Below are 12755 nucleotides of genomic sequence, written 5' to 3' on the forward strand. Positions count from 1 at the left end.
CCTTAGGGAACAATAGATATCTAAGAGTCGGTTGAGATTGAGATGGTACTGTGTAGATAAGGAGATGTTATGATTACCTTAGGGAACAATTGAGATGGTACTGTAACAATTATAGCTATTAACTGTTGGAGATGTTTGGCTTATTAAAATTATCTTGTTGTATTGTTTTGCAGATGAGCATGTGGAGACACCACCACCATGCTGATCGCTACTCATGTTTAATGATTTTTGATGATCCTGTTTACTCCTATTTGATGATCGCCACAGTCATCAAGGAAATCCACCTTATCTACTCTTTATCTCTATTGTTAATTCAACTGTTTCCCTTTCAACTTTTCCATTTCAACTGTTTCTATTACTACTCTATCTATAACTCTGTTTCGTTTTCAATCTGTTTTCGATTCATTCTGTCTTGCTTCTTTAGACTCGTAATTGTCTCCACATTTAACCCTTGTTTTGATTAGTTCTTCACATAATATGAATAGATATGGTGATAAATATTTTAGGGGCAACATTGGGGAGCCATTGATTAGGATTAATTATCATATAAGACACAAAAACCAATTGTTTAATTATATTTTTTTTTTGTTTTCAAAAACCTCAAATCATAAAAAAAATATATATTATATTGATCTTTGCAGATTTATCAATTGGATCACAAAACAAAATAGTCTTTATAAATTGATAAATGGATAATTACATTGATCTTTAAATATTATATTGAAATTTATAAATGATTAAAAATGATACATGAATATGTGAGATAACCAGAGACATAATAGATAATTAGATATTGATCATTTCAACTTCATGATCTTATTGTGTGGTGAATATTGTAAGAAAGTATGAAAATAATGACTTATAAGATGTTATATAAAATAGAAAATGGAGATAAATCTTTTAAAAGATTAAAAAATATATATAAGATATACATATCATACAAACTCTAAAACTAAGCTCTTACAATGATATTTGATTTGATTTTTTATTACCCATACAACAACAATAACAGAAAAAAATACAAAAGAAAACAAAAAAAAAGATTTGAGAGTAGTGGAAGAAAATGAGAATATGAAAGAGTGATAGACTAAGAGAATAATATAATGAGTATTTATAGGAAGAGAAATGATGAAAAATTACATTTAGAAAAATGAGAATTACAATTCTAATTTATTGTTTTGTTTTAATACAATTGATTAATACAACTTAGTGGAGAAATAAAGTTAATGCATAATTTATATGATTTCAGTTTTCTATTATGTGAGTTAAATGTGAAAATTAATTGTTTTTAAATTTGTGTTTTAATATAATTATTTGTTTTTTGTTAAAATTGCATTACCAAGTGGACCAATAAGGAGAGAGTTAAACTTTACTTTTATATATATGTGATTTTCATAAGCCAAAACTTAGCATATGAGGTAACAAAACTTTTAGATGTCAAACAAGAATTTACCTTCCAAATATGAAAAATTAGCTATAAGTAATTTTTTTTTCAAAACAAAACAATAATAAAATACTTTTAAAACCAATAAAATAAAACATATATGTTAAATTTATTTAAAATTACAAAAAAGCAAAAAAAAATATCAGCATGAATCCTATTCTTGTTATTACTTGAATAATTCAAACAAGCCAATCCGGGGAATATTATTCATACATATGAAATAAAATGCGGTTGTATACTATCAATGTGCTCCTATTTATACAATTTAGCTAGCTCAATGAGAAATTAAAAGATATTGAAAAAAGAGACAGTTTTATTTCAGTTACATTTCATTTAATTATTTGTTTTGTAGATTTCACACGCTTAAAATTTAGTAAAATTTAAGGTGGTATTGTTTAATTTGATATAGTTGGCACTGTTTATATGAGTGAACCGATTGATGTAAAGTCAATTAATTGTAATCAAGTTGCATAATAATTCTTATCTTTACTATTATTTGTAAAGTCGTTTAACTAATAAATCTTTGTTTTGTAAGAAATTACAAGAGTATGATATTGGAGTTATGACCAAATATTCGATTTAATTAAAAGGTACAAAGGAAATTTCTCCACCCATCTAAACGGATGAAGACGCGGATCATTTTTGACCCGCTTATATTATTTTGGATCATTCTATTTAATCTTGACTGTTGATTCATTTTGATCGTGTTCGTCAATTTAAAAGACCTAAAAAAAATTGTTTCTCTCTCTATGCTCTTTGTCGCCGTCTCCAAGTTCTTTTGCAAAAAAATTGTTTGTCTTTTGCCGACGAAGCTGCACAGATGAAGCAGGATTCGGACCAAGCAGCATCGACCAACAACAATTATTATTTGTATTTGGATTGTTGGGTAAAAGCTTTGCAGATGGCCAAAGGAATCTATCTTTTGGTTTGGCTCAACTTAAAGATAGCTTACAGATCTGATCCTCATACTGAGTTTTAAGTGTATTCTTATTGCGTTAGTGTTTGTAAAAATTTTGTTCGTAAAATTCCTTTTTTTTAACTTAAAAGAAGATATGAAAGTTTTGTTTATGATGTCTAAGAACCGTAAGAGGTAGGTCGAAAACTTTATCCCAAACGAAAAGTGGGTCTTCTACTAATGTTTTTGATTGAAGTTTGGAATCAATGGTGAGTTTTGGATCTGTTGATTATGAAATTCAGCTAGTGATGTGAATTTCTTTAAGTTCGTTAGACTTGGAAAGATTAATCGAATCCATAGTTATCATCATAATCACTTAAGATATTCCCCCACATTCTCACTATATTTGATGCTTTGTTCGTTGCATGCGTTTTAAGAACTCAGTTTCGGATATGTTGATTTGGAGGCGATAGCTATACAACAGTTTATATGCAAGTTCAGCTCAGAATTCTGCAATATGACAGGCTACCTTTTGGTGATAAATGTTTGAGCTTGCTGTGAAATTTGCACTGAACAATTGCTTATAAGATAGTTACAGTATGCTCAGCTGTTGTATATATCTAGCCTTTCTTGGCTAATGTTTGGATCTATCTTTCTTTCTATTATTTAGTTTCACACAACGATTCACTTTTCTGCTGTGCCAGCTATATTTCAATCCTGCTACTGTTAAGATGCTCAGCAATCTAAAGGTTCTGGTAATTGCTGTACTACTGAAGATGATAATGAAGCGACGGTTTTCCATCATACAGGTCAGGTTCAATTATTCTTGGTTACTGTATGTATAATTTTTTTAGTATTACACATATTCTATTTGACCTTCCTTACCTCCAACTCAATGGGATTTAATTTCTTATTTTTTGTTGTAGTGGGAAGCACTTGCGCTCTTGCTGATAGGGATTAGTGTAAATCAGCTGCGTTCTCTTCCTGAAGGTGCTACTGCTGTGGCTGTTCCAATTGCTACGGGTGCATACATCTGTACCTTTATCTTTGTAAGTTACATTTCTTGGCTCTTATATATCCTTCCCTTGGAATTTAGTATGGAAGTGATTTCATGCACATAGTCTGTTGTAAGTAATGCAATTGCGAACCTGTTGCTGCATCAAAGAAAAGTTGTAATTCGTGCTTACGCTTATTCAGCACATCATCATGCAGGTTACTATACATCTTTGGCATCCGTCTACAACGAGTATGCTCTAAAGAGCCAGTACGACACAAACATTTATCTTCAGGTTTGCTAATCTTGATACACAGTTTTTTTCTCCATATAGCATCAGAGAAATGAACTCTCTTTTCAGTTCTCTGGTTGAGTTGGTTGTGTTAACTAACGCTGTGGTCAGTTACTGTCTAGATCAGAACTTTTGGCTTGTGTTGTTGAACTTTCTCTGTTCTCTGTTCTTAGGTAGTGAGGTCTTTGTATGAACTTGATGTGAAGACACTATTCTCAACTGGTATCACAAAGGAACCAACCCGTTGCTTTTCTAACGGCAAGTTCAGATGACTTAAGTGGATAATATTTTATATTTCATTATTGTTTACTTATTAACTCTTTTTAAATGGTATATTTTTGTGAATATTTTTGTAACATTTCTTCAAATCTAAATTATATATCTGTTTCACAACATTGATAAATCGGATATTGAATGGTGTAGAAGATATTCGGTTTTTTTAACTTCATAGTTAGGTAAACTCTTCGTTGTTATTCGAAAAGATCTCATATACTATTCAAGATTTGTTAATAAACATGACCCATTTTCATTTCAAAATAATTAGTTTTGGATTTTATGTAATTCAGTTGAACTTGATATAACTTAACAAAGAGTTGTATTAAAACCGTTTAAGATTTTTTTTTTAATCAATTACTAGAACTCCAAAATAATAATTTTAACATTTTTGAGAAAAATGATGAATATTTTAACTTGAATACAAAGAGTTTTCGTTACATAAATTCATTGTTACATTTTTTTGTCTATCACATAAATTATAAATATTAAATTTGGAAATGAAATATAAGTATTCCACTTATGAATTATGCCATTCAATTTTCAAAAAAAAGAATTTAAATATGTAATTGGGAAATTATTTACCCAATGAATTAACACTGCATATTATAATATTACAACTTTAACATATTTAGTTATTAACCAGCTGTCTTAATACGAAAAAGGGAATGATAACGATGATCAACACAAAATAATCACTATATTGCATACTAACACCAACAGAACTAATTAAATAAAATTATTTATAAACAACAATAAGCTAATTCGCTCTTTTAGATCATTGTACCAATATAATCCACGGGCCACATCCATCATCACAATTTAATATCAATCTAATAACACAAGTCACATGGATTACAAACTAACAAAACAAGTATATTATAATTAGATAATATATTAAAAAAATAGAAAATTTAAAAGAACAATTAGCCTGCATTACATTCTTAATTAATGCAATGTCGATTTTTTAAATTAAAAATAGTATTCAATTGTAGGTTGTATGTGAGTTTTAAAAAATATAACAAAAAAATCTAATTAGATATATTTATCTAATATAAAGTCTTAAAATATTTAAATAATTTGTAGTGTATATCAGTACTTATCAAATTAAATTATTTTCAAAGAATATGTGTATTAATGTTTAAAATTATGTATTATTTTCTAGCTCCAAATATATTTTATAAATTAACAAGAGCGATTTATTCATATGTAAGCGTAAATGGTATGAAGCAGACATACTATTTACTCACGCGAACGCATGACATATTTGACATGTTTAACAGTTTTACCTTAAGCCACTTTAAAATGTACATTATGGGGAAAATTAGAATGTATGTAAAAATCTTATCCCACATGTCAATATTTTAAAATGTTTAAATCGTTTAATTTGCATAAAAACGACAAAATTTCAGCCTATGCAAATATATTAGCGAATACGAAACGTGACGGAAAGCGACAGGACGAGAGGTGAAAATATGGGATAAGAAGGGTTTCCTGTTCCAAAATCTAACTAAAATCAAAGTGGAATATGATATTCTGATTTAACACCTCTAAGCAAACTATGAAAAATATTTTGATTAGTTTGAAAATACATAAGTAAATCACTTAATATTTTTAACAAACACGGGGTGTGTTTGGTTTTTATGGATATCATAAAAACACTAAATAATTTCAACCGAAATCGAATCAAAAGATCCAAAAAAACACTAAATAATTTCAACTGAAATCGAAATAAAAGACGGATTGAAAATCTTTAATCATAAGATTAATATTTTTCTTATAAATATACTCTTAATATAATCAGAAACATATTAATGTTTACGCATATGATTTCATATCATAACAGAACATGTAAATTAAACTATGATTAAAATTCCAGTCTATTTATGGTATTGCGATGAGAAATAGTGGAGAAATGACAGAAATGGGTTATTCATATAATAGAAAACATTGTACTCAAACGATTTTCAAAATTTTTTTGAGTAATATTATACAATTAAAAATTTAAGACCCTAAAAGGGTTTATTATTTAACTTAATATATGTTTTACCACTGTTTTTGAAGTAATTTAATTTACTAATTAAGTACATATACTTTAAGAAACAATAATTAAATTTTGAGAAAAATTCCAGTCTATTTATGATATTAAGACAATAAATAATATATATAAACTGAAACGGGTAAGTCGAATAATGAAAAACAATAAATTGAACATTTTTAAAAAAGGGACATAAATTTTAGATAAAAATAAGAAATAAAAAAATATAGGTAGATAAATTCAAATGTGACGCTTTCACTAATTTGGATAAGGATTAACTATGCAACATGTAATTAACTGTTTTGGAACGAGCACTTAGAAAATTTTGGTATTTTTGAAGACAATTATATAGTTTTTGAAATTATATTTTTGATCATTTCAACTAACTAAAAAAATATAATCAATGGAGAACTCTGGTATCCCGTCTAAATTTCTTACTCAATCTCTTTTAATAGATATTGTCTAACGAGTAATTATTTAAAAGAAAAAAACATTATAATGATACAGGATGCAACGAGAGACGAGATGAGACGAGAGAAGATGAAACAAGATAAAACAGGTCACCAGGGATAGGTTAGGACGAGACGTATTTCCCGTTCCAAACTAAACACGTCTAAGTTTGAATTTTATTAATTTACATGAAAATAGCGCACATGTGCTATGACGCCCGAGTTAATATAATTCTTAGTCATTTGACGAATTTAAAATTTATATTAAAATGTTTTGTCCCGTGCTGTAGCACGGGTTACTACCTAATTTTGTTTTATTTTGGAGGCATGAATCCTCTGAAAGCTAAAGAAATAAGAGCTAAATAGTGTAGTTCTAAACTTTCAGGTAAAGAATATAATAATAGCTGAAGCCTCCACATATTGACCATGGTGCGTCGTTTACATATGCAACACATTTTGGACATCTATGTAGAAAGTGAGAAGGGGAAAATATGATTAGGCATGGAAGCAATGCACATGAGACCAAAATAAAGAGGCAGATCAAAATATAGTTGTTGTTGATGCATCGAAGTGTTAGAGATATAAGTCCTGGCCACGACAACCACTTTATTCAGTCAAGGCTCGAGCCAGCCACATCAAGGAATTCCACGAATTAGAAGGTTAGGAGGAGAAGGAAGATCGCATATTCCATCAACAATGCAAAGTCCATCTCTATCCATTGTTGACTAACTCTTTTGTTCACGACCGTTGAAAAAAAAGGGACTGAGTCATGGATCTTGAACAAGAATCAGAACACTACGAGATGGAAAGACAAACTGACAGCAAAAAGGGTTTCATCGATAGAAAGGTTACATAGAGCAGTATCAATTAGATCGACTTTCTCACTTCTACCCATTGGTACTTCCTCTCCAAAAGCTACACAACAACTAACCAAATCCAATCAAACCACAGGCAAAGAAGCTACAACATCTGATTCCTTTGGGTGCACCAATCCCCTCAAGGTAGCTTTTGCACCATAATGTCATAGGAAACATTCCAGAAGCTACACCACAAGGACAAGGTATCTCAAAGAGATTCGAATGCAGTTGCTCCTTGTTTCATCTGGGACTGTTAACACTGGTATATACACATCTATCTACAAACCAATACTTAACACAACAAATATCATACCTATCAAGTCACTAATCTGATTGCAGAACCAAAAAAATCCTTTATTGCAACATCACTCAGAATCACAAGAACATATATATATATATATATATATATTCATCAGAATTTCATTGTCACAACAAATCTTATTTGATCATCATCATAAGTCATAACAAACAAACAGAGGAGGCACATATTATATCCTCAAACAGCAGAGAAAATAAGAGTTTTCAAATGAAGCCCAGATCCAGAATAACACAAACAAAATAACACTAAAGTCGTCACTTAGAGAAACCACCACGCTTCTGGTAACTAGCAACCTCACCGTCGTTAGGGAAGAAACCCATGAGTCTACCAGCTGAGTTCTGGTACGCATACATGAAACCACCCATGAGTCCGATCAGTCCTCCAGTAACCATTGACGGTCCTTTAATCCCAGGCTTAATCCCTACAGAAAACACACCAAATCAGCACATTCTCAAAACACATATTTCAACAGTGAGAGGTATAGAGAGAGAGAGAGAGGTGTGTGGACCAGAGAGATAGCCGACGGTGACGGAGATGCCGGTGATGGTAGAGAAACGGAGGTAATCGAGGGTGCTGAAATTGCCAACGACTTTAGTAAACGCGGGGTTCCGATCAACGACTGGGTATTGTGGCTTCTCCAAGGCAGTGATGTCTGTGTTCATCTTCGATCTATATCTCAAATCTACGAATCTCTCTCTGATTCTATCTTCTTCCTTCTTCCGATCAAAATCCTATTTCTACTAGGTTATATTCATTCATTTCAACAGGAAGCTGAGAGAGCTTCTACTTCATCCAGAGACACTCTCTCTCTCTTTGACAGACCCTTTGTTGGGCTTTATCGTAATAGACCCAATGGGCCTAAATTAAGAACATTAGCATCTCTGAATGTCGTTGCAGTTCTTCAAATCAGTGCTTGTTTCAAGAATCATATCACTTTTTCAACTATAACCATATTTTAGTCCATTTAATCTCAATACTAATCGTTTCGATCGTAACTCAACGATCAGATCGATCAACATTACAAATATTATCGCTGAAGCTATTATCATTACATATTTGAGATCTCTAGCGATATATATATATATATATAGATAGAGTCATAGAGAAAAGGAGATATCTTGTTTCTTATTCGAGCAATGTGCATGGTTTTAAGTTATATTACTACTTATGTTCTATACATGGTAAAAATTTCGATAAATATTGCGCGTTGATTGCAATATTTTTGTGTGGTTTTATATATCTCCAATTGTATAGATAGATCATTTCTTCATTGAAATTCATGTTAATGAACTAATTAAAGAATATTTCGATTTTTGAAGAAGAACAGATTAAATCAAGTGTCTTAATTAACTTGTATTTGAATAACAATATGGACTTTGAAATCTCTAAAATCTGATATATTTACAAATATCATATCACTACAAGAAAACATGTCTTTTGCGATGGACAAATATATCGCGAATCCCTCGCAAATCGACAAAAGCGAGAAATTTGCGAGGAAAGTCCGTTCCTCGCAAATCGCGTCTCGCAAATCGGTCAACGTTGCAATTCCCTCGCAACTTTTGCGAGGAAATGTTGTCCCTCGCAAATCCCACGCATTTTGCGAGGAACTATTATTCTAGCAAAATCCTAGCAATTCTGGATCTAGTAAATCCCTCGCAAATTTGTGATGCTTTTGCAATTAAAATTTCCGTTGCAAATTTTAATAACGGTGCAAATTGTAAAAAAAATTAGAATTTTCATTTTGGTAAGCTTCATTAAATTAAATCTGTAATTAAAATTAAACCTGGAATTATAATTAAACCTTATACTTAAGTAAATTAATGCTGTAATTAGAAAAACTAAGTTTACAATAACAAAACATAATAACCGATTTTGTTCTACACAAAAAATAGATATGAGAGGATAAAGAGTACTAAGTTTACAAAACAAGTTCATCAGTGTTTACTGTCCGGTGGTTCCATCTCCAGTGGTTTCATCTCCGGTGGCAGGTCTGGCCGGTGAATCTTCTCGGCAAAATCTAGCAGCAAACTCTGGATCTTTAGATGCAAGATAATCAAAGTATGCATCATAACTATGCATCTTCTCTGAATTTTCTTGCATCTTTTGTGCATTGGCCTGTAGTTGAGTTGCCTGAGTTTCAAGAACAGCTTCGGCAGCAGCAAGCTTCGCAGCTAGAACAAGTGGATCTTCAGAAGGAGGAGGCGGTTGAACAATATGAGCTGAAGATGCTTCTGCTTGCATGTTACCAACACCATATATTCGGTTCTTTTTCTTCGGAGCAACCTGCCAACAAAACATATAGACACCATAAGTGTTTACACAAACACAAACATTAACATAAACAATGAAGCATGTTTTACCTCGGCATAAATTTGGTTCTTCACAATTAGTGATAACCTATAGAAGCACTACTCTCCATGTTATCCACTGATATTAGGGAAGACTCAGCTTCAGCTATCTTTGACGACACTTCATTGAACACCTTCTCAGACAGTCCATCAACAAACGACCCATCAGGTTTCCTATGAGTATCTTCTAGTACTCGCAGGAAATCAGGTAGTGGCTCACCAGTACTCTCAGACTAAAAACAGAGAAATCAAACAACTATATTACTATATTGTATATATGATATGATTAATGAACTTGTGTTAAACATAGATACTTACAAGCTTTCGTGCTCGGGCTTTAAAAGAGGTCTGACCAGAACGGTGCTTATGTACTCCGGTGCCATCAGGATCACTATAGCGAGCATTAAGGCTATTGATACTCTTTGCTTCTGATTTTGGTTCACACCAAAAGTTGACCAAGCCATCCCATACAGTAGGATCAAGCCACCGCGACATTGCGTCATTACCTTTCTTCCTCCACTTACCCTTCCACCAAGACACTTGATCACTCATCCGGGTCTTCAACTTCTTTTCAAACTCAGCTCTAACTCTTCCATTGATGGACGCATCCCAATTGTATGTTTGCTTGTAAAGACATAAAATGAATCAGAAACAGAATCAGAACCAAATTCGAATGATAAACACACAAAATCTGTAATTTAAACACAACAACAATTTGTAACTTACCGCAAAAGTTTCAAACCACCGGTTTACAACCGGACCTGGTGTTTGGGTCCAATTGGCATGAGCTGACTTGAAATCTCTTTCAAAAATGGCCCGGACAGTAGCAGCAACCGAAGAATCCTGGTCAAACCTACAAAACATAAGATAAAAGGAATTAGGATCATTGAAAATACAAAACATAAAGATAAACTATATGTTAGATACATAACATTCTCACCAAATAGTACCCGGAGGTCGCTTAGGATCCAGTTTTGGTAAGCCAGCATGCCCGGGACTTGCAAGTAACTCTTCCAAAGTGAAAAACACTTAAGAGGCACTTGCACCGTTCACACACGACGTTGATTGCTGAGGAGGATCATTTTGCTGAGGAGGAAGATCATTTTGCACCGGTGAGATACCTTGAGAAGAGGCGTTAGAATGTAGCCTTTGAGCAGAGCCAGTAGAGCGTACCCCTCGAGAAGGGACGGGAGGAGATAATCCTTGTGAAGATATGAACCTTGTGTAATGGTTTTCGTTGACAGATCCGTTTTGGTCTCGAGAAGACATCTGAGAAGAGAAGGAGAACATGTAAAATTAATCATTACCCTAAATTAAAAACAAAAATTAAAACCCCTAAAATCGAATCGAAACCCTAATCCCAATCGAATCGAATTAAAACCCCTAATCCCAATCGAATCGAATTAAAACCCCTAATCCCAACCGAATCGAATTAAAACCCCTAAAATCGAATCGAAACCCTAATCGAAAAACCCTAAATCGAAACCCAAAAATTGAAATAAAAACCCTAAATCGACAAACCCTAAATCGAAACCCATCTAAAAAACAACAGAAGAAGAGAGAGGAGGAGGAGATTAGTCGGAGAAGGGATGAGAGGAGGAGTAGACTAACCTGAGAAGGGATGGGAGGAGGAGTAGACACCGGAGAAGAGATGAGAGGAGGAGTAGACAACCAGAGAAAGGATGAGAGGAGGAGTAGACAACCGGAGAAAGGATGAGATGAGGAGTAGACAACCGGAGAAGACAACCGGAGAAGAATGAAATCGGAAGAAGAAGAGAAGTTTTTAGGGTTTGTCAGCTGCGGGTGTTGGTTTGAGCTTCGCTCAAACTAGGTTTTTTACTTATATAGGAAATTAATGGCGTCGCAATTCCAACGCAAAATTTGCGAGGGATTTACTAGAGTCCCTCGCAAAAGCATCACAAACAATAATTAATATAAATTTTCTTATTACGAGTTTTTTGCGACCAAATTGCGAGGGAACGTAGCAAATCCCTCGCAAAATCTTTAGGGTTTAGGATTTGCAATTGTCATTAGTGCCCTATCTTATATTATAAATATTGAATTATATCAATTTAATAATTATTAGTAATGTAATTAGTCTTAAAGGTCAAGGTTCAACGGTTTAGGGTTGTTATTTGCGAGGGAATTGCTATGTATTGAGTCCTTTGCAATGGATTTGCGACGAATGTGCTATGGTTCTAGCAAATCAGTCGCAAATTTGTCGCAAACCTTGAATATCTAATTTGCAAAAACCATCAAAATAATTGTAACAAATTAGTCAAATTAACTTTCAAGTATATTATAAGGTTCAATGGTGTCATCATACTCTTTTCTATCATAAAACTTTCCAAAATTGTCCAATTTTGCATCTTACTCTAAACATGATGATGTTCTACACTATATCACATATATGTTCAATACATTGAGACAAATATTTGCCAAATTGTCCAATTCTCTAACAATTTTGTGTTGCACTGCTATCTTTGATTAACAATTTTGGATTCATCTTTTTTATTCATTAATAGTAATGTAATAAGTCTTTAGGGTTTAGGGTTTAGGGTTAAGGGTTTAAAGTTTTTTTGCGAGGGAATTGCTATGTTTTGAGTCCTTTGCAATGGATTTGCGACGAATTTGCTATGGCTCTAGCAAATCAGTCGCAAATTTGTCGCAAACCTTGAATATCTAATTTGTAAAAACCATCAAAATAATGTTAAAAGTTAGTAAATTCACCTTATGAACACATTCAAATGTATTTCAGAATAATTCTATTAAGTTTTGTAATATTTATAAAAACTTATTATCCTAATTTTGCAATGGATTTGCTATGGCTTTCGCAAATCACT

The 12755-nt window shown here is 32.5% G+C and overlaps 2 protein-coding genes across 2 annotated transcripts; one reads left to right on the forward strand and one right to left on the reverse strand.

Annotated features, from left to right (window-relative positions):
- Positions 1 to 2131: 2131 nt before the first annotated feature.
- On the forward strand, positions 2132 to 4020 carry LOC109126970 (CMP-sialic acid transporter 2-like). The gene is made up of 4 exons (XM_019230981.2): positions 2132 to 3148; positions 3266 to 3388; positions 3552 to 3628; positions 3799 to 4020. The coding sequence occupies exons 1-3, from the start codon at positions 3071 to 3073 to the stop codon at positions 3594 to 3596; spliced, it is 246 nt and encodes an 81-aa protein (XP_019086526.1). The 5' UTR covers positions 2132 to 3070; the 3' UTR covers positions 3597 to 3628; positions 3799 to 4020.
- Positions 4021 to 7660: 3640 nt separating this feature from the next.
- Positions 7661 to 8367, reverse strand: LOC104718725 (uncharacterized). The gene is made up of 2 exons (XM_010436519.3): positions 8070 to 8367; positions 7661 to 7982 (listed from the first exon to the last, which is right to left on the reverse strand). The coding sequence occupies exons 1-2, from the start codon at positions 8221 to 8223 to the stop codon at positions 7816 to 7818; spliced, it is 321 nt and encodes a 106-aa protein (XP_010434821.1). The 5' UTR covers positions 8224 to 8367; the 3' UTR covers positions 7661 to 7815.
- Between the last annotated feature and the right edge of the window lie 4388 nt (positions 8368 to 12755).

This window comes from Camelina sativa, chromosome 10 (genome assembly GCF_030686135.1).
Source record: "Camelina sativa cultivar CO46 ecotype springtype chromosome 10, ASM3068613v1".
In the NCBI taxonomy this organism is placed as follows: domain Eukaryota; kingdom Viridiplantae; phylum Streptophyta; class Magnoliopsida; order Brassicales; family Brassicaceae; genus Camelina; species Camelina sativa.

Bases quoted from the DNA above. Each gene is read 5' to 3' on its own strand.
- LOC109126970 (XM_019230981.2), top strand. From the start codon at position 3,071: ATGCTCAGCAATCTAAAGGTTCTGGTAATTGCTGTACTACTGAAGATG. The intron at 3,149-3,265 runs GTCAGGTTCAAT...TTTTTGTTGTAG, and splicing joins GACGGTTTTCCATCATACAG to TGGGAAGCACTTGCGCTCTT. The intron at 3,389-3,551 runs GTAAGTTACATT...ATCATCATGCAG, and splicing joins ACATCTGTACCTTTATCTTT to GTTACTATACATCTTTGGCA.
- LOC104718725 (XM_010436519.3), bottom strand. From the start codon at position 8,223: ATGAACACAGACATCACTGCCTTGGAGAAGCCACAATACCCAGTCGTT. The intron at 7,983-8,069 runs GTCCACACACCT...TGTTTTCTGTAG, and splicing joins CACCGTCGGCTATCTCTCTG to GGATTAAGCCTGGGATTAAA.